Below are 21,926 nucleotides of genomic sequence, written 5' to 3'. Positions count from 1 at the left end.
AGTTTGGTCAGTAGAGCATGAGACTCTTCATCACAGGGTCACGGGTTCGAGGCCCACATTGGGCAAAATATTCCTGCATTGCAGGGGGTTGGACTAGATGACCCTCGTGGTCCCTTCCAACTCTTCAATTCTATGAGTTCCCCCAGATGAAGATAGGAAGAAGGACTACACCCCTTAACCCGAAGAAAATAGGAGCAGGTAATGTAGCTGTCACCCTAACCCTGAGACACTGGCTTGGAGCCAGTGAAAATCAGAATAATGGAGTCAGTATCAGTCTTTTTATTTTGAAGGCCAACATATATTACACAGCTTTAAATACAGCAGCCAACAGGACTATTCCTCTGAGCGCAATAGTGATTCAATACAGCACAGAGCTTCCATGACACGGTCCCCTCTTCCTGCTGACATCATCCTAGCCCTCAGGACAGAACAGAGTTGCCTGTGGATGGGAGAGGGAGACATGTATGGCTTAGAAACTCAAGAAGATCACCGAGAAGTAACACACACAGGGAAATACTTCCTTATAAACTAGGGGGTTCCACTTCCTTTTGACATGCTTTTTGACTGATCATAAAGAGAGGCTGTTATAGTGTTAAAACTCAGTCTCTCATTCTACCCCCACCCTGGTCACCTTTTCAACTTCCAATGCCAGTTATTGTTGCCTCTCCACTCTGGAACAGCCTTCACTTACTCTTCTTGCAATTTGCCATGCATTTTACTTCATAATAAAGTGCTCCCTTTTCCAGAAAATATCTAGTCTAGGGGCACTCGGCTACCTAGGCACAACGGGACCTTTGCTGTGCTCCTTTGTATTTGGCAAAATGTGCTAGGCCAGCTTTCAGTAGCCTCAACTCCAGGAGAACAACGTCACAGGGGGATAATGTTCCCTTCCCATAGCTGTGCATTGCTTATTCCATGAACATGGAAAGGTGGATTACAGACACAGATAGAGGGCTGTGTCCTCAAGCAAGTGTAGTAACACCAGCGAGGAGAGGCAGCAGGCTCCCAAGGCCTTCCCAAGCAAAACATGAATCAAAGAATCCACCCTTCCAAAGTTTTAACAGGGGCTGCTCCATGCTACCCAAGATTCTCTGTCTAGCAGAGCCTGGTGCCTTTTGCAGTGAGAAGAGCATGAAGTCCTCCCCAAGACGTCCACCTTCTGCTTCCCTTCCATCAGATGCCCTCTGAACGAGAGGAGAGCATCACTCCATGCAGGTTTCCTACCACAAGACCGTTGCACCCTCCTTCCAGCAGGAGCCTCTACTTACTCAGCTCGACACAAACAATTATTCGTACACGTCCTGCTTATCGGCAATGTAATCTACAATCTCTTGCGGACACATCAGCTTCTCTGCTTCCACATCAGGGATTTCAAATCCTGAAAAAGATGTGGCCTGTTTAGTCCAGAGGTGAAGGAATCTCAGTCAACAAGACAAGGGAACATGATGTAGTTTTTCAAAGGAGGGGCAAAGGGGATGCCATGTAGTGCAGGAAAGTTAACAGAATGATTTGTGTCCCCTGGGAGTCAGGGTGTAAACATACAAGAACAGCTTGTAAGCACATTATTGCTTATGAGATTCTCCCGGACACTCCTTTAAGTGCTACTAAAGAGTAAGGGGAGGAAAAGGGAATTTAACAGAAGCAATTTATGCAACTGCCAATGAGCATCACTATAGTTCGGGTCCCCAAATCTTTAAGAATGTAGTATAATCACAGACAACTGGGAAACACTGGCCTGTGAGTGGTCCAATTGTAGAACAGCCTCTACCAAAGGCGTCATGGACTTTGAAGAAGCACAAACTCAGGACAAAAGGCAGAAACGTGCTAAGAGGAAGGCACGTTTGGCAAATCCTCACCGTGATCAACTCCCACCTGGAAATGTATGGCCCCACTGTGAAAGGATGTGCGGATCCAGAATTGGCCTCCACAGTCACCTATGCACACACTGTTAAGACCATATTAATGGAAGACAATCTTACATGGCTACAAGTGATCACAAAAGAAGTAGCAGTTTGGGGAATGCACCAGGCCCCTTATATCTGTGAAAGGAGTTCAGCAAGCTGGGATATGCTAAAATGCATGAGCTCCATCTTTTTCCAGTAGTCTTGTCAGAAATGCAACTGGAGATGGATCGCAACCCAGTGGCAGAAACCTCCCCCCGCTTTTTTTTCTAGATGAAGGTAGTCCCCGGTTCACCTACTGGCACCTGTAGTTAAAAGGATCAGGGAAGCAGCTGGTGGGGATGTCTCTATCTGCCAGAGGCTCTGGAGAGGTGCTGCCAGTGTAGCTGACACTGGACTTGAAGGACAAATCATCTCACCTGGTATAAATTCCTTCAAGTCCAAATCACTTATCAGTATGCACAGCAGTGCAAGATGGTTGAGCCTAAGCCAAGGAAGTGGTGTAATGACCGATGTGCCATGAAGCACAGAATTGTGGGAAACACCAATATAGAGAGAAACTAAGTGAGTGTAAATTTAAACTAAAAGTTCAAATAAGAGAGGAAAGGGAAATGTGTGCATATCTAAGGAGAATGAAAGGATTGTCACGTTAAAAGCCTGGTTGGGCAGTTTGTATAATGGTGTGAGTAGCCAACATGGTGCTCTCCAGATGTTGTTAAACTACAACTCACAGCAGCCCTAGCCCACAGTCAGGGATGGTGAAAGTAACAGCACAGCAACATCTGGAGAGCAGCATATTGGCTATTCCTGCTAGAATGAACGCCCAGACTGCTTTGCCCAAGGAATACCATAGAGCTGATGTTCCCTGATACTGTGGCAGAAACATCAAAGGGCACACCAGGTGGGCTGTTGCCAATGTTATGGAAGATGCAAACACCTGCATTTCAGATGTTCAGACTAACTCAGATGCTCAGAGTAACTGCCCAGGAGTGTTACTTTGTTATGTGTTAAATTCTGTTTTTTCTTGATTAAGAGTGAGCTCCACAGCAGGCACACTCTGACCGTGTGACATTCTAACAGGCACATCTTGAGATGTATTTGCACACATCAAAGTAACACATTACCAAATTCATCTTCCATTGCCATGATGATTTCCACTTGGTCCAGGCTGTCCAAGCCCAGGTCTTTCATGAAGTGGGAAGTTACCGAGAGCTGGAAGACAAAATAGAAAACCACACATTGTGGTATAATGGACATTGCCCCTAACCATCCAAATAATGTCGAAAGTAAGAAAATAGGGGCCAAAGACTCCAGGGAGATTTGGGTCTTACTACATATAGAGGTCTTCTCTCCACCCCATCCAGAACATTGTTCTGACTTTGTTCCCATTACTGGAGAATCTTAAAGTGCAATTGCCCCCCTTAGTGTTCTTTTCCTATTTCTTCTTGGTGTCTGGATGCTCACTTGTTTCATTAAGCCAGAGAGACAACTTTCTTCCTATCATCTGCTATGGCCATAACAATGACCTGTTTGGGTTGGCACAAAGTTTTAGAAAGATAGGGAACACACCTTTGTGGTTCATTCAAAGGTACAGTTTGCTCCAGTGCAAAATGTATGTTAATCATACTCATGAAGAACCCAGGACTCAATAAAAAGAGGGTCAAAACAGAGGCTGCAACACAGTTACTTACTTTTTCTGGATCTATCTTATCATAAAGTTTCAGGACGTAAATGACCCGATCTTTGATATTATCCAGGGTCAAAGGAGGCATCTCAGAGTAATGACGACATAATTGAAGCAATGTTCCAGAGACCTATAGGAGAAGCCAGAGATATGTTTTACATGATTTGGGAATATCCTCTGCATCCTCACCTGAAATACTAACTCTTTACAAGTGACACCTAAAAAGAACTGGTCATTAAAGCTCCCCAGATACTCATAGATGGAGACACTGCAGTGTGCATATTTTGAAACACAGCTCCTGAGCGTGATAGATCATTCTCAAGCTCTAAAATTTATGGCAAACTAAATGCGCCTTCAAAAAAAACAACTTTGGCTGCAAAGTAGTCTCAAAATATAATTCCTAGGGATCAGATGCCACAGGGAACTGCAAAAGCAGGGAGGGCAGTGCAAGGGGTTTTCTACTGGGCATTTTCTGCCTTGGTGTGCACATTTCATGGCGAAGCACCTTGTGCTTGTGAAGGAAGCCCAGTCTACAATCCATGGCCAGGGAGACCTCAGAGTTCAAAATCCTCAATGCAGCCGCAGAACTTACTGGGCAACATTGGGCTGGTCACTTTCTCACCTTCTCTGTCTCTGTTGAACCTTCCTCAAAGGGCTGTTTTGAGGATAAAACGGGATGGAAGAACCATCCTAGACACCTTGAGCAAGGGGAGGGCTAGCACATACATTTATTCACTTATTTATTTCATAAAATTTACATACCGCTTGACTGTAAAAAAAAACAACAACTTGAAGAGATTTAAACCTCAAAGTGGTAACAAATGCAGGAATAAACGAAACTGGGACTACCCCACCAAGGAAGCAGCAGCAGCAGAATCACCTCCCCATGGCAGCAGTAAAAGGCCAAGAGACGCCACGAGGGGGAGGCACCACCCTCATGCAGCGCGGAGCCGGTGCTGCTTCAAGTTTTTACCCCGTTCTTTGTCGCTATTCTTGATCCAGCTTTAGCTGTGTTAATTAATATTATTATTTTGGGCTATTTGCTGGCTGAAAGGCGGGGTAGGAAAACGATAAAACCCCGAATCTTGCGCGATCCGCTGGGCTGGGTTCCGGACCACCCCCCGCGTCGGGATCCCGGGCGGCCTGCAAAGCCGAAGCCTGCGCTGCACCGGACGGGCTCCCGCCTGCGCTCTTCACCTGCGGCGTCAGCCTGGCGGGTCCCGGCGGCAGGAGAGGCGCCAAGAAGGCGAGGCGGGAGGCGGGCGGTAGCGGGAGGCTGAGACGTCCGAGTGGGGAGGAGGAGGCGGAGAAGAAGCGGCGGCTCCCGCTGCAGCACCGGCGGCGAAGGCAGGTGGAGGAGAGCAGGAGGACACGGGCCGCCATGATGACCCCGCGAGTGCGCCTGCGCCGACACCCACAATGCCACGCGCCAGCCCGCTCGCCCGCCGGGCTTCAAGGGTATTCAGGCGGGGAGGCTCCCGGCATGCAGCGCGCCGTGTTTGCATATGCAAAGCAAGCCCCGCCTTCCACTCAGGCCCATGTGGTGGCTCCTCCCCTTGCCCCGTCCAGTGACTTAAATGACAAGTAACGGGCCTCAGTTAATTTCAATGGGTCTACTCCGAGTAGAACTGGAGTAGCGTCGATAGCCCTTCTACCTGCCTCATTCACCTCCTCCCTCCTGCAGCCCCAAGTTTCACTGCCAGACAGCACTTCCTTTGCATGCAGAAGGTCCCAGATAGGGCTGCGGATATTCTTCTGGTGAATTACTGCCAGCCTGGGCAGACAATATGGAGCTAGATGAGCCAAGAGGTCTGACTCCATAAAAATAGATTAGTGTTGGCATTTAAACCAGCCTTTTATTCAGAACAATGGGGACTGGAATCTTTGCCCAGAAGTAAGCGCCTACTTTGAATCTAGGCCTTTTGGCATGTTATGTGGCTGGCATCTCCAAGAAAACCTAGGCAAGACTTCTATCTGAAACCCTGCCACCAGTTAGTAAAGTCAGCCTCCAGGGCACATGGACAGGATGAAACCCTTTTGGGGAACACATGCCTGCAGAGGGTGTAGCTATCTAGTGCATGTGCACACACACACAAGCCTCCCACCCTCACTGATCAATGTAGAGGTGTGGGAAACCTTTGGCACTCCAGAGGTTGCTGAAGTACAACTCTCAACATCCCTGGTCATTGGCCATGCTTACTGGTAAGGGATGCAGGTGGTACTGTGGTGTAAACCACTGAGCCTCTTTTGCTTGCCGATCAGAAGGTTGGTGGTTTGAATCCGTATGACAGGGTGAGATTCCGTTGCTCTGTCCCAGCTCCTGCCAACCTAGCTATTTGAAAGCATGCCAGTGCAGGTAGAATCCGCTACGGCAGGAAGATAAATGGTGTTTCCGTGCACTCTGGCTTGCGGTTTAGTCAGAAAGCAGTCTATGGGCAAACGCCGGCTCCCTTGGCCTGAAAGCGTGCTGAACGTCTGACGTGGCTTCTGCGGCTTCCAATTCGAGTGCAGGAAGCTCCTGCAGCCAATCGGAAGCCACGCCTTAGTTTTCGAACCATTTTGGGAGTCAAACGGACTCCCAAAATGGATTAAATTCGAGAATCAAGGTAGCACTGTACTCCATCCCACTTTCATGCCAGCTATCTGTAGACCATTTTCTGCAGCCCAGGAGGATAATTATTGAGAGAGAGACATCATAATGGACAGTAAAGGATTAGCTGCTCCAGCACTTGCTTTCTTCTTCCCTCCCCATTCCCTTTTCCTTTTCTTTTGTGTCTATTACCATTGTGAGGCTGGGTGAATGTACTGTGTTATCTTTCAATGATACACATACAGCACTTGGAAATTTTTAGGCAATTTATAAGTGTTTAGAAATAAACCCATCACCTAGAAAACTTTATACATTTTTTGAAAAAGAAATTTTAATATTACATTCAAGACACTCCAGAAAATGTTTTCAACAGTTCAAAGCCTGCGCAAGAGGGTGAACAGTAAGAACAATAGATTTTGCACAATACTGTGCCCAGGAAAGTCCATTGGGGTATGCAGAGAAAACATCTGAAGTGGATCGTGCTCATTATCAATTCCTGAGACCAGCCTTCACCAACCTGATGTTCTGGGATAAAACTACCATTGGCCCTAGCAGGTACAACTGTACTGGCAATGCCAGAATAAACAGAATACAACTTTCAATAGGGCCACTTCATAACACTTTTGAAATTGGTTTATCCCTGAAAGCATTCAACTTTTTGGAGAAACAGATGCACTAGTCCTTACATGTTGTTCAAGTGCAGGAAATCTTGTCCAAATTAACTCATCTAACCAAGCGAGTCCCTCAAAGCTGTTGTGTAACTGTAAATGTAAACACTGCCGTCCTTTTGCCCAGCCAGCAGACAAGTGTCAGTCACAGACCACCTGGCGAGAGACCAGCTCCCTTCAGAGTTGGGGGGCAGCAGAGCCGTGCACTGCCCCCAAAATAAATCCCAGACAGCAATGGTTCCAGATGTTAGCACAGCTGCTGCAGAAACACCCTTCACTTCACCCTCCAAGTACCTAGAGCCAAAAGCAATATCCATATTAATGCTGCCCCATAACATAACTATTTATTTTTTTAAAAAAGTAGAACTAAAATGGAAGAGCATAAAGTCAAAATAACAACAAGAAACACAGAGGACACACACGATTAAAAATAGATTTAACATTTTCCTACAACTTTATACAAGGCTGTTTTCTTAAAATCACAACAGTGCAGTAAAATCTGGATGCTTAAAAAGCCTGCTTAAATAAAAGTGGAAGTTACAGCATGTTTTAATGATCCTCATCATCAACTAGGAAAGAAAGCTGTTTGTGGAAAAGGTCCAGGATGTTCAAAGGGCAGAGAAGGTGGCAGGCAGAAAGTGGTCTGCACTTGAATGATAACCCATCATGACACACGCCAGCAGAGGCTTCATTAGGAACTCCTGACATGAAGAGCTGCAGAGGAAGCAGCTCCCTTCACCAGAGTCCAGGAAGCTCCAGTGCTTAAAATCAGATTTACACAGGAGGCTGGCAGGAAGGAGGCAGTGCCCTCCCAGTGACCTAGAGCTACAGAAGCATCAACAGGAATGTAGCTCCACTGGGCTGGAAAGAAAGTGGGGGAGGGGAAGCATGTGCATTGAATATAGGATACCCCCAGTCCTTGCTGCGCCCAGTTAACAATATCAGAGGTAGCAGGACAGGGAGAAACCTCTGCCAGAGAGCCTGGGGGCTGCTGCCAGCCAGAGTAGGAAGAACTGAGCTAAATGGGGAGTCAGATCCCCATACCCTAGCTTGGCTGCAATCTGCTCTAACTGCTGGTTTTATGGGTGGAAACAACAAGAAGCAACAACTTGCCTTCCTGTGATTCCCAGGGGAAGGGATAAGGACATCAGTCTGGCACTCCTCGCTGTCTTGGGGTTGAGCACAACCACCTGGAAGGCAGGGTTCACACATGAGTTGCTCTCCTCGGCATGCGGGTGGCTCAGAACTACGAACAGGAGGCCCTGATCCACAAGGAAGGAAAAGCAAGTGGAAATGTCAATTCAGCAAGCAACAAAAGTAGCAGCGACTGGTGGTGGAAGTGGGGGGGGGGAGAGGAGATCTAGGGCTCAGGAAAGTGGTACCCCCTTAACAAGATTGTGATCCACCTCTAAGACACAAGGCATGCTGCAGTCTGAAAGCTGCACACAGCTTGCTGCAAATCTGACTGAAAGCAGAGCTTCTGTTAAAATCTCAGATCAGGAAATGTTTTGGCCTGGCTCTTAGATGCCAATCCAGAAACATTTTAACCCAGGCAACAGAAGGCTATATTGATGGAGACTTTGCTGATGCCTTACACTGCAATGGGATGTAGGAGGGAGGGCAACCTCCTAGGAATGCAGAACTAAAGCGATTTAGGGCCTTCAAGGTCAAAGTTGGACCTTGGTGGTGTCTAGAGCTAGGGAGCTAGTGCAACACAAAGACCAGAATATCAGGGGAGGGAGTAGGAGAGGTAAATGCAAGGGTGCAACTTGAATCCCAGTTCCCCCTTTTCCCAAAATGCCTTGCCCCTTGCCCCAGCCCAAACTGCAGCACTGTGTATTTCACAGAGCAGAACCTGCTTTAAGAGACATACCGAGTCAGAATAGGCCTTGTGGCAGACAGATCCTAGGTAGGAAAAACCAAGAGGCACCTTCCTCAGCAGCTGCCCACTTGTCAAGTTCCTGCAAAAGGAGAAAGCAAATATCACCTGCTCCTGTACAGAGTGCAGCAAAAGGTGTGTAGAACCAAACAGTGAAAATGTTCTGGAAGGCCTGTAAACACCATCTTGATAGTCAGGATAACCCCAAGACTAATTGTTAGCCGCTGCAAAAATAAGGTCATGTATGTTTATCTGCTCTGAAGCCTTAGTTTTGATTCAGTTAGGAGAGGAGACTTCTCCCGCCGGCTGCCTGTCGGCTACTCCCTTATCTAAGGAGATGGATGCGAGCTGGGAAGGGGCCTCTAAGCCAGGGGTGTTAACTGGGCTACTGATGCCAGCTTGCATAGGCTGCTTTGTGTGTAAGTAATGCTTAACATAGTAGCACCTTGTGGACAAGTCATGATGGCTGCTTGCTGTTTCGGCGTCTGTCTGAGTCTGTAAAGGCAGCAGGTCTCTTCAGGCTGTGTTGTAAGTTTACACCTTGCTTTAATAAAGCACTAGAACTGGCCATTCTGCTGTTTTTGACATCCTTCTTTGGCATCCCTGCACCAAACCACTTGAACAGGCCCTCCTCAGGATAGAAGGCCATGAAGACAGCCTGGGAAACATAAAACCCTGCCTCAGAGAGGGGCAAGTTACAAAGAAGGGCCTGTAGCTCAGTGGTAGTGCACCTGTTTTCATTCAGAAAGTCTTGGGTTCAATTTCTGACCCCTCCACGTAGGGCTGGGAGAAACGCCCCAGTCTGAAACCCAAGAGAGCCATTGCTGCCAGTTGGCATAGACAACGTTGAGCTTGAGAGACCAATGGTCTGACTCAGTATAAGGAAGCTTCCTTTGTTCCCAACCAGTGCCCTTCAGTGGTAATGGGGAGCTGATGCAGAATGCCTACATGGTCTGTTAAGGCAGAACTGGCCACGGATCTGCAAGTCCAGAGTTCAAGTCCAAACTGTGTCATGGTCTGCAGGTGGCAAGTCACATTCTTGGCTTCAATTCCCCCATTTGTATACTGGGTAGAATAGTGACCCTCTTCTAGGGTGGTGGCAAGGGTAAAAGGCAGCAGGGAAATTTACAAATTGAATGTAGTGGTAGTTCAAGTTTCCCCTCAAACTCTGCAGAAACAGAAAATTGTCCTTTTTATATAATCCTCAATATTATCCTCAAAAAGGCATTATTCAATAAAATTAAAAAGTATTAACTGGGTACAATGCTGTCCAAATAAGATGGTTCCAATTCTGAAATTAAACTATCCAAGTCGTACCTTGGAAGTCGAATGGAATCCATTCCAGAAGTCCGTTTGACTTCCAAAACATTCAAAAACCAAAGCGCAGCTTCCTGCAGCCAATCGGAAGCCATGGAAGCCCTGTCGGACGTTCGGCTTCCAAAAGAACATTTGAAAACTGGAATAGTCACTTCTGGGTTTCGATTGTTTGGGAGCCAAACGTTTGAGAACTAGGCTGTTCAAAAACCAAGGTATGACTGTATTAGTATTATTATTAGTAGTAGTACAGTAGTAGTAATATACCACTCTATACCCACAGGTCTCAGGGCTGTTCACAGGAAATCCACCATCAATCATGACTTTCTGGGCTTGCTAAGATTAGCATGTTAAAAATACTGTTTCCATCCCCACCCCAAAATTTAAACAATGCAAGACAAATGCATGCTGTTGAATTTTAAAAAAGCATTTAAAAATATTTAAAGTGTCCTTTACTAGTCTCCTCTCCCCACAAACAAATATTTCCTCCCATGTGTGTGGGGGTGGAATATACGTTTATAAAATTGCCGTGCACCTTTTTCCATTTTCCTTATGAAATATAAGTCAAACTTCAGAGTATCATTAATTTAGAACACTGGGAAGTTTTTAGATTTAAATTTTAGAGAAAAACTTTGTTCTGGCTGTGGTGCAAGTAAACTCCATACAGATGCTTACCAGACCACCAAGCAGTCTGTGGTAGTCAAGGCAATTAAAGCCTCCTGCATCCCATCCACTTCGGCAAAAGCCAGAACAGTCTCTTCAGGAGGCATCAAAGCCTGCCTCTCTTTACTCCTAGAAACAAAAGAAACCCCCAGGGATGTTGAAACCAAGCTGAAAGAAGTAGATGATGTCTCAAAGACAGCAAAACACCTTTTGTCTCTGCTGCTGCTGCTGCCACCTCTCACCTTCCTGTCTCAGAGAAAGAGAAGACTTCCACTTCTTGGTGTTGGAGTGACCCACAACTACTGACCAGCCTCCTATTCTTTAGTCCAAGAACAGCATTTATGTTTCCAGTTTTGACAAGGGGTTGCTTAACACAGCCATCTTCAGAAGAATAAAACAAGAACCTAGAAGAAAAGGTGACATGGTAGCTTTTGGCCCCGATTCCAAGCTTGTTTGTAATCCCTCCCTTATGTCAACAGCACTTACTTCAGACAGGTATGCTGAGAACCTTAGTGTACTGGTAACATCTCTGTGCAACCGTGCAAGAAAAACAGGGTTATTTGACAAGGCAGCCCTCATAATTCCTTGCCTCTGTCTTACAGTATGTATTGTGAAGTTCCAAGATTTGGGTGTATTTATGTTCACTACGAAAAGGGTCTGCTATGTTCAACTCTTTTACAGAGCACTGCAAGGAAATTCTGTATTTCTGCTTCTCCCAAAGGCCACGAAGTCATTGATGGGAAGTTTCCTGTGTCTTTTTCTATGTATAACTGTGGTAACTCAGTAACCTATAGCACCGCTTGCTGAAAAGGTAACTGTACTGGTCTGTAAGAAGCATTGCAAAATCTGTTTTAGCGCAATACCTTTATTAAGCCAGCTGAAATGCCGCAAAATACTGTGTAAGCTTTCGAGTTCTCTGAAATGAAGAACATAAAAGGCCCTGCTGAATCAGACCAAATACCAAAGGCCCATCTTGTCCAGCATCATAGAGGCCAACCAGATGCTTCTGGGAAGTTCACAACGGGAACCTGTGTGCAACTGTATCTCCTCACTTGTGATTCCAAACAACTTGTATTCAGAGGATGCTTCCTCTGAAAGTGGAGGTACAACATAGCCATTCATGGCCTTATCCTACTCTTTTAAAGCTATTCTAGTTGGTAGACATAACTTCTAGGAGATCTCCATCAGGCTAGATGGCAAGCAATGCAAAGTGGGGTAGGGGAAGAGACACAGATGAGGTGTATTTGAGAGTCTGCACACTATTTTGTGACATTTCAGCCAGCCTAACAGAAGTACAGCTGGATGAGTTCTTAATACCCAAAGAGCAGGGCATCATGTTATAAGAGGGTCAATCTCACTTCTCTGCACAAAGACTTAACTGTCAAAATTCCTTCCTCAAGGCCACAGCGTTAAGAGCTGGCCTCTACTCAGAGCCCATAAAGCATTTTTAAAGTAACACTTAAGACGTACAGTGATTATGTTGCGGAGGAACACACAGTTTGGATCTCTGAAAGCAGGCGCAACTCACCTGATCTCTGAAATCTCCAGTCCTCCCAATGCAACACACACAAGGCTCTGGACACCTGGCAGGGGGACAATCTGAATGACCGGAACCTGGGGAACCAGAGTAACAGGAATCAACTCTCTTCCTCCTCATCTGTGTTCCCCCTTCCAGGACAAGAAAAGCCTGGCTGCTGGAAGAGGCCAAAGGGGGCCCATCTAGTCCAGCATGCTGCTCTCCCAAGGGCCAACCAGATGCTCCAATGGGAAGAAGCTCAGAGCCAGTTTTTGTTTCCAGAAGTTACTCAAGGGCAACTGCAGCAAGTTGCAGGTGATACCCTCCATGGGGCAGACCACACATATTCTATTTCAGCAGGAGCAAATACTCATTCTTTCTAACCTTTGTAAAGTGCCAGGTGTGCACAGAGCCCCAGTGGCCAGACTCCAGATGCCTCCAGAGGGAAACGGAAGCCTCACAAGCTGTCACAACACACAGTGCTGTGAAGTCAGCGGCCTCCCACCACACGGTGCCCACGTCCACCGAGCACGAGCCAGAGCAGCTCTGTACAAAACAAGAGAAAAAGAATCAATAGGGGGCAGGTGGGTGGAAGGGAAATGTTGGCAGCACAGGCAAATCATTTGCCACAAAGAGCTTCCACCACCACCACCACCACCAGCAGCAGCAAGGGGGTGGTGCTCCTCTACACAGGGAAAAGCAGCTTACTGGACATGTGCAGGCACCAGACCAGCGGCTAGCTCAATAAAGGGGCCGAGGCTCAAGCTTGCCAGGAAAGCATCTGCACATCCAGGCCTTCCTCCTAATATGGACCAGATGTGGTCTCTCAGTGCTTCATTTCTAAAGGCCTTTCCACTGTTCATGCCAGATGTCCTGACAACGTCTAGTACTTGCACATACTTGAACCCGGCTAATCCTGCCCTTCCGCTTCCTCTCCACCTCCTGAGACTGAGAGAAAGCGCACATGGGCACCCAACCACAATACTTCTGTCCTCGGCACACACACATGCAAAAAAAAAAAAAAAAAAAAAAAGCAGCATTCTTGGCACTATCCTGGAGGCCTGTCCTAGGAAAGGAGAGAGTGAATGAAGGGAGGATGCAATAGAAAGGAGAGAACCCAAGAGGGTGGGGGCCACTGTGCCACTCCTCTCACCCCACAGGCAAGTGGCTATCTGCACCTCTGCAATATTTTGTTACATCTTCATAACCATTTCTGAGCCGCTTAATTTTTTTAACCCCTAAGCAGTGTAAGCTACATACAATACAAATACAATATCCATTATAATGAATAACCCAAACCAACAAAACAGAATAAAAGCATATAAAAGGAAAAATAAACAAAAGAGTGAATCGGTCCTAGCAAGCCCAAATAACGTTGTCCATGCAGGGCCCAACCTCCGGGGGGGAAAGGACACGTGTCCAGAAGTAGATAGAATCGGAACACGGCATTTAAAATATAAAAAGTGCAGACATGCATTTACATCAATAAAGCTCTTTTTAAAAATGTGACATGGTTTTCTTCTTTAACCTTTAGTTTTGAGGTCATCTGCAAGCTCCCTTTTCTCTGGCTGTCCTCCACTGGGTCTTCTATGGCCACTTCATTCTGCAATAAAACATCAAGGTACTAAAATGAAGAACCATACAGCTTCCAGGCAGCAGAGTTCCCACCTGCCTCTTAAGTGCCAGGCACCTGGAATGCTAATGCATCTGTAGGAATGTGATTTTGGACAGACAAGGGTGCCTAAGCTTGGCTCAAGCACAGTTGTCCCAAATCCGATTCCTGGAAGTTAAGGTGCAACATGAATTCTCAATATTCCAACCCCTTGAATGAGGTGGGGAACCTTTGGTGCGCCAAATGTTGTTGATCTGCGTCTCCCATCATGCTTGAAGGGGCTGTTGGGAGATGTAGTTCAGCACCATGTGGAGCGACAGAAGTTTCCCACCCAAGGTAGGCTATACATCTGTACCAAGGATTTATGCATGGAAGATCCTGCCTAAGGGCGGAAGCTTGAACTAGGCTACCTTCTTTTGGAAGCAAGGGTATTCTGCACCTAGCAGACTAAAAACCAACAGTGACTTGCCCCTTGCTGGGAATGGTATTGGAATGCTCATGAACATTCTACCTGCTCGGAGAAAAGATTTCAGCCACAGTACCTTGGCAATTGATGCAGCTTCTGTCAAAGAAAAGTTGATCTGGCTGGGAAAGGGGGGGAGAGGCTGAATGACTGGAGAGGGGTGTTGGCAGAAACAGGCTGAGTAGGCAGGAATGTTGAGGGATGGGTAGCTAAGGGGACCCAAGTGAGCTCCAGACAAAAGGTGACCAAAGAAAGGGGGCACAGTAGGCAACAAGAATCTGAGGAATGGGCAGAGGCTCAGGGATAAAGGGAGGGAGAAACAGGCAAGGCAGAGAAGCAAAGAAAGGGAAAGACGTAGAGAGGCTGTAGGAAACTTAGGCAGGGCCAAAGAACAGGGAGTGTCATGGAGTTCTGGAGGCAGCAAAGAGAAAGGAAAGAAAGAGGTACACAAGGGAGTGAGTTTTGATTATAGCTGCAGTTCCAGGAAGGTCAATCCTGCAGCTCTGGCAGAAACGCCTCTGCTTTCTCCTTGGGAATCCCAGAGACCTCTACAATTATGACCAAAAGCAGAGAACAGTTGGTACTACCCAGCAAGAGTGTGCAATCACTGATTGATTACAATGTGGGTGGATTGAGTAATAATATTCAGCTGCATTTTTAGCTGCTCTTTTGTTTTACTGAAAACTCTTAATTATATAACTTGTGCTGTAACTATGATGCTCTGTTGTTGTTTATTGTTTGTACACTGTTTAGAAAACAGCAGAGAAATTGTATGAATAAACCAACCAACCAGAGGCTCCTCTGCTCTTTCTTCCTGTTTGGGGGATTCCTTGTAATGCTCAACAGACTCGCCAGCTGATAGCTGCCTTTCTTCAAAGTTGGCCACGTCCTCATCAGGCTTCCACTTCTTTTCCCTTTGGTCTTGTAACCATGAGGGCATCCTTCCGCCACATCCCTCTTCTTCCTCTTGCCTGTTACTGGGCAAGGCAGAAATACCTGAAGAGTCCCCTGGCTCAGGGCTGGCATGAGCTTGCAAAGCAGATGCACCAGGTGTGCCTGGCAAGGCCTGAGAGGCTGGGGTTGCCCCTAGACGGGGGAAAACTGGGGTAGGCAGCTGGGACTCTGGAAGGCTGCTGGCGCCCTCCAGGGCTAGAGAGAGAAACAACTCAGTTGACGGAAGAGCTTTCTGAGGGGAGCCCACTGGAAAGGGTGGCTCTTTCTCCAGAGAAATGGGATTCTCTCCTAGTGCTGAATCTTTCTCAAAGCCAGCCCCACTAGTGTCCTGGAGGCACTTGGCTGACTGGCCAGTGTCAAAAGTCTCTGGCGGATTTACAGCACAAGCTTTGAGCTTTTCCAGTTTAAGGAGCCCAAATTCATCTTCGGGTAGGTGGAATTCTTGGAGATCTAAGCCACAGGGCAGCCATTCAAGACTGGACATCTTACTTCTTTTGCCATGAAAAGGAAGGGACAATTTGGGGGAACTTGTCCCAAAGAGGTAAAGTGAGGCAGGATCCTGAGATTCCACAGGCAGGCTGGCTCTCCTTCTACCTGCAAACACAAAAGAGAAACAGCTTAGCCTGTCATTCACTGCAGTCGTGAGCATCTTACTCTAGAAGGGCTCCTGGAATCCTTAAAGTCACCCTGCTTCAAATTAGCAGCAGGAGACCTGTTGGTTCAAAACATGCTCTCAGTTGTCCTTTGCTGAACCACCTAGATGCTCTAAGCTGTGAACTCCCCTGCATCTCAGGAATCTCCTGGAAGAAATGGACAGATGCAAAGAAGCTGTGTGCTACCAGGTACATTTTGAAAAGCCTTGTCCTCATCCCCCAGCAAAATAAGGCCCCAAAACAATGGGGAAATATCAAAGACCACCAAGGGGCCTGTAAAATGAGTGTATAGTGATCAAGCTGGAAATCCAAAAGCACTCCCCACCCCCAATTAGTATGGGGCACAATCAATCAATCAATCAATCAAACAATCAGGGAGCTCTTCTTGTGTGCCAGCTGTACAGCACCTCCAGTGCCAGTCACAAAGAACTTCCCAAGGAGATCCTGCAGGTCAGCCCACCCTCCCTCATGAAAACATGCCACCTACAGGAGCTTCCTCAACTTGCCTCATGGGAAAGGGTCTTCACTGAAGAAGCCAAGCCAGTGTACACAGGAAATGAGCAAAATATCCCGAGGGGATATTTACTGAGGCCTTTCATGGGAGCCATTGGAGAAATTGGTGGGCACTGTGGTGCCCACAAATACTGCGTTGGCAACCCTTGCTCTAAAGGGACTAAGTAGGAGCACCCTCCCCAACCTGCCCCTGGGTGATAAAGCTGAACGAGCTCTGGGTCCAGGGGGCACATACCTTGGGATGCTCCCCTCTGCTTGCATTTCACAGAGGCAACTAGGGGCACATAGTGAGGCAAGGAGACTCTATCCACTTGTGCCAGATTGACCCTCGCGTTGTTCCGATTCCCAGCCTGCTCAGGAGACCCACTGTCAGGACAACATGTCTTGTCATTTTCTTCCAGGCTTCCCATGAAGCTGGAGGGAACACTGGCCTTTGAGTTCACCACCTGTGAGACATGGACAGTCTCTAACTCAGTCTCAGGGTGTGTGGAAGCAGAAACTGCAGACTCTGCTGGCCATTTTCTGCCACTCTGCTTGGATTCCAAGGTGCCACCAGCTGTCATGGAAAGCACTGTGGTTTTGTCTTTTCCTTGGTGGTTTTCTTTCCTTCCCTGAGCTTCACTTGGCACAAGAGAACTATCAACCTTGGAAATTGTCAGCTCCACGTTGTCTGCTGGGTCCTCCGCTGTGCAGGACGAGGCCTTGTGATCAGACCTCCCTCTCAGCCTTCTCTTTCTTCTGGACTGCACTAGGCCTTCACTCTGTACTAGGTCCCCGCTGGAAGATGTGCTCTCATTACAAAGAGACTGAAGAGGAGAAGTGCCAGGGCTGGCACCAGAATCGGTAAATGGGAAAGGAATAGCCTCCCTCTGCTCACCACTTTCTGTCAGCCCTTGGGAGGACGACGAGGCTGGATCTGTGCTCTTCTCCTTGCGTGCAATTCTCTGTCCTTTCCTACTTTTGCCCAGCTGGGTTTGAATGACGGCCGCCAAGTTCACCTCCCTCTGGCGACTGGACATTCGCCGTGTTGTCCTTACGTAATACTCAACAGGAAACAGGAGCCCTTCAACTACCGTGTAAGAGTTCAGCACATCCTTAGCAGGTGTGGCTGAAGCCCTATCCAGGAGGGGAGATCCAGCTTCTTCAAGCTGATCCCCGAAACCCTTTCCACTGGGCTTGCTGGTGGGAGCGTCACCACTGCTGAGCTCCAATTTCTGAGGTTCCTGGCATCGGCTGCCTTCTTGCTGCATTCCATCCCCATGTGTATGAGAGGAAGTTGCATCTCCCTGGGAAGCCTCAATGGCCACAGCTAAGCCTGCAAACCGGCCTGCCTCCTTCTCCATCTGTGGAGATTCATTCTGCATGTCTGCAGGTGACACAATATTCTTGACAGCTGGACCTCCAGAGCTATCAAATATGCCTTCCTCACAAAGATGCTCAGGTGAAGACTCCTGGCTTTCACACGACAGATCATGAAGAAAGGTGGTTTGCCCAGATGTTTCCTGTAAACATTCCAGATGCAGCAACACGGGAGAAACATTGCTGCCTCTTCCTTCTTCAGCTGTGTTCCCTGAGGAGGCCTCTGGGATGCTAAGGTCCGTCCATAAACTGTCACTTCTGTTGAAAACTGGTGACCTGGAGCCCTGGGAGCTCTCTGGCGGGGGTCCCACATTTCTCAGAGGTGCATCCCATGTAGATTCTTCTCTCTCCTCCAAAGCCAAAGATGCTCTCTGTTGCACTTTGGTTCTATTTCTTGACAAACTATTCTGGTTTTTCTTAAGAACAGGACTAAAGAGAACCCTTTCGCGGTCCTGGTTGCTACACGAAGAACTCAAGTTTCCTAGCAAGCTGTCTTCTTGGTTGAAGGCTTCAGGCTTGAAGGTGACTGATGCATCTTTTGCAGTGCTCTTCTTTGAACAGCCAGCATCTGTGAAGGAAAAAATAACAGCACTCTCCCATCAAGGAAGCACACAGCACAGCAAAATGAAGCACATTTTAATCAATAAAGTTGAAAACTATAAGATGATACAAAGGCAGTTTAACATAAGACTCTGTTTCACTTCCTAAAGAGTGGTGAGCAGAGTTCAGGCTTGACAAATCTACTTTCCTTTTTAAAAAATTAAATACGACTGTATACCAAAAAAAACCCCTGCTTCTGGTTACACATACATATGGTATTTTCTTCAGATTAGCAATATGTGGGAACACAGAAAGCAATATTACTAGAGGAACAGCTGTATAACATCGGAGCTGTATAATGTAAACTGGATTATATTGAATCAGACCATTGGTCAATCTGACTACTGAGTACACTCCTGGCAGCGGATCTCCAGGGTTTCAGGCAGAGTCTCTCTCCAAGTCCTACCTGGAGATTGAATCGTGAACCTGGTGAATTCAAAGCAGATGCTTTGCCACTGAACTGCAGTTCTTCCAAATGTTTGTTCTCAGCCTAGAAGCGTGTGATAAAAAGTGCCTCTGAACATGTCTGGAGCACATCTCCTCTGCACGATTCATCGTGGCTGATCCATATATCTCACAAGTAGAAAGCAAAGGCTTCCAGTCCACCCAGCACAATTTTTAAGATGGCTTTAGTCCCAGTTCCCCTCATTTTAGAAAATAAGCACTCACAAATACCCCAGAGTAAGGGGCTAGTTCTGAACTGGGACACCAGGCCTCATCTGTACATAGCCAAACAGAAAATGTGCAGTATTCTAAGTGAAATAAATCCAATACCCCAACAATGCAAAATTTTGGAGCAGAAACAACAGAAGAAAACTTAATTTAAGTTTTATGGCATCTCTCTGTAATGTTCTCACTTAGTCCGCAGCCCAAGAGGCCTGCCCAAGCACAGCATCAGGTGCAATACTTACAAAAAGTGCTCTGCCTTGTGCCTATAATGCAAAAGTGTGAGACATGGAGCAATGACTTCACCAGGAAAGATAAACATCCAAAGAACCATGGATTTGCCTTTCCAGACAGGCTTACCTGCATGGTCACCCTCAGCTTCCTCTTGTATAAGCAATAGGTTTTTCTCTGCAACTGTTTTCTTGACATAGTTGTTCACCTTTTCAGCTCTTTCAGCACGCTACAAAAAGAAAAACAATAAACAAGGGTAATGGTAAGACCGGTGCTTAATCAGATGTGCTTCCATTTTTTGCCAAAAATATTATTATTATTATTTATTTTTTATATCACTCTTCAAGAGATGATCACAAGCGGTTTACAACATAGAAACACAAAAATACACACTAAGGTAACAAACCAAACAATAACCCCCCCCCCCACACACAGTTAAAAATGCCATGTTGTTGTTTAGTCATTTAGTCGTGTCTGACTCTTCGTGACCCCATGGACCAGAGCACGCCAGGCACTCCTGTCTTCCACTGCCACAGTCTTCCGCAGTCAAACTCATGTTGGTAGCTTTGAGAACACTGTCCAACTATCTCATCCTCTGTTGTCCCCTTCTCCTTGTGCCCTCCATCTTTCCCAACATCAGGGTCTTTCCCAGGGAGTCTTCTCTTCTCATGAGGTGGCCAAAGTATTGGAGCCTAAGCTTCAGGATCTGTTCTTCCAGTGAGCGCTCAGGGCTGATTTTCCTCAGAATGAATAGGTTTGATCTTCTTGCAGTCCATGGGACTCTCAAGAGTCTCCTCCAGCAACATAATTCAAAAGCATCAATTATTCGGTGATCAGCCTTCTTTATGGTCCAGCTCTCACTTCCATACATCACTACTGGGGAAAACATAGCTTTAACTATACGGACCTTTGTCGGCAAGGTGATGTCTCTGCTTTTTAAGATGCTGTCCAGCAGGCGTCTTTTAATTTCGTGACTGATGTCACTATCTGCAGTGATCATGGAGCCCAAGAAAATAAAATCTCTCACTGCCTCCATTTCTTCCCCTTCTATTTGCCAGGAGGGGATGGGACCAGTGGCCATGATCTTAGTTTTTTTGATGTTGAGCTTCAGACCATAATTTGCGCTCTCCTCTTTCACTCTTATTAAGAGGTTATTTAACTCCTCCTCACTTTCTGCCATCAAGGTTGTGTCATCTGCATATCTGAGGTTGTTAATATTTCTTCCGGCAATCTTAATTCCGGCTTGGGATTCATCCTATCCAGGCTTTCGCATGATGAATTCTGCATATAAGTTAAATAAGCAGGGAGACAATATACAGCCTTGTCGTACTCCTTTCCCAATTTTGAACCAATCAGTTGTTCTATATCCAGTTCTAACTGTAGCTTCTTGTCCCACATAGAGATTTCCCAGGAGACAGATGAGGTGATCAGGCACTCCCATTTCCTTTAAGAACTTGCTTAACCAAGGCCTGGAAGAAAAGGAATGTTTTTTGCCTGGCACCTAAAGATATGCAAGGAAGGAGTCAGGTAAGCCTCTCCAGGGAGCACATTCCAGAAGCGAGGAGTCACTGCAGAAAAGACCTGCTCTCATGTTGCTGCCCTCAGGACCTCTTGAGGAGGCACATGGAGAAGGGCCTCAGGTGATGAAACAACTGCCCCAACTGAAGAAATCAGTTGCTTATATGTCCTTGACAGACACCATTGTTTACTTACCTGTAACCTGTGGAATGTTTTGCTGTATTCTCTTTTCAATAAGGCCAACTTTTCTTTCAGCTGAAAGACAGAGATGTTACAAGGAGGTCACCACAAGTTGTTTTAAAATAATTGGGTCTCCCGATGTTCTTGAACTACAACTCCCATTATATCTGACCCCTTGCCATGCTGGCTAGGAATGATGGGAGTGGTAGTCCAGCAACATCTGGGGACCCAAGGTTGAGGAAGAATCCAGCCCACATTGTTCTAAATAAACAGCTGGTTTAAGCAAGGACATAGGAAGCTGCCTTAATACAACAAGATTATTGGAGACCATCTAGCCTGTACTGTCTACACTGACTGGCAGCAACTCTCCAAGGTTCCCAGCCCTACCCTACCTGGAAATCCCACCCGTGGGGCCTTCTGCGCGCACAGCAGATGCTCTGTACCGCAGAGTGAGGGGCCTCTTCCCCTGTCCCGCCTTCTGAAATCCCCACCACAGGAAAAGAGGGGAGGGGCGGGGCGGGCTTTCCCTCCCCAACTGCCAAGAGACCCTCCCTTCAAGAGACCCTCCCGCCCGGCGCCCACCTGGGCCTTCTCCTGTGCGTTGAGGGCCGGGAAGTGGCCCCGCGGAGGCTCCATATCTCCCGCTCTCTTCGCGCCACACACCTTGCGCCAGCTGCGCCTGCGCAGTAGCTGAACCAGCGAAACGGTGTCCATGGAAACGCAAGAGTCGCCGAGAGCGAGGGAATGTCTCTGCGCATGCGCCATGTCATGAAACGGGAGCTAGCGCCACAGAGAGGGAAGGTAGAGCGGCTCATTCCCCCACCCCCTCCCCGCGCCGCTCTCACCCGGCCACTTAATACTGCGTTTTATTCTCCGTAGCTGCGACGCCAGGGGCTGCCTGGCAAAGGGATGTCTCTAGTCAGAGCCGAATGTTGAAATAAGACAGGGCACCATGGAGAATA

General features: G+C 47.1%; 2 protein-coding genes across 2 annotated transcripts; both read right to left on the bottom strand.

Moving 5' to 3' along the window:
- Positions 1–264: 264 nt before the first annotated feature.
- On the bottom strand, positions 265–5,012 carry NDUFAB1 (NADH:ubiquinone oxidoreductase subunit AB1). Its single transcript, XM_033167493.1, has 5 exons — positions 4,783–5,012; positions 3,593–3,715; positions 3,026–3,113; positions 1,269–1,378; positions 265–439 (listed from the first exon to the last, which is right to left on the bottom strand). Exons 1-4 carry the CDS (start codon positions 4,966–4,968, stop codon positions 1,287–1,289), a joined length of 489 nt encoding a protein of 162 aa, XP_033023384.1. The 5' UTR covers positions 4,969–5,012; the 3' UTR covers positions 265–439; positions 1,269–1,286.
- Positions 5,013–6,428: 1,416 nt separating this feature from the next.
- PALB2 (partner and localizer of BRCA2) lies at positions 6,429–21,744 on the bottom strand. The gene is made up of 13 exons (XM_033167059.1): positions 21,547–21,744; positions 20,980–21,039; positions 19,396–19,495; positions 16,646–18,337; positions 15,081–15,838; positions 13,744–13,818; positions 12,600–12,761; positions 12,228–12,313; positions 10,942–11,103; positions 10,712–10,828; positions 8,717–8,804; positions 7,957–8,105; positions 6,429–7,137 (listed from the first exon to the last, which is right to left on the bottom strand). The coding sequence occupies exons 1-13, from the start codon at positions 21,727–21,729 to the stop codon at positions 6,903–6,905; spliced, it is 3,867 nt and encodes a 1,288-aa protein (XP_033022950.1). The 5' UTR covers positions 21,730–21,744; the 3' UTR covers positions 6,429–6,902.
- Between the last annotated feature and the right edge of the window lie 182 nt (positions 21,745–21,926).

Source organism: Lacerta agilis, chromosome 13, assembly GCF_009819535.1.
Source record: "Lacerta agilis isolate rLacAgi1 chromosome 13, rLacAgi1.pri, whole genome shotgun sequence".
Lineage (NCBI taxonomy): Eukaryota > Metazoa > Chordata > Lepidosauria > Squamata > Lacertidae > Lacerta > Lacerta agilis.
The sequence above is the reverse complement of the archived record's forward strand: the minus strand, read 5'-3'. Positions and strand labels throughout refer to the sequence as shown.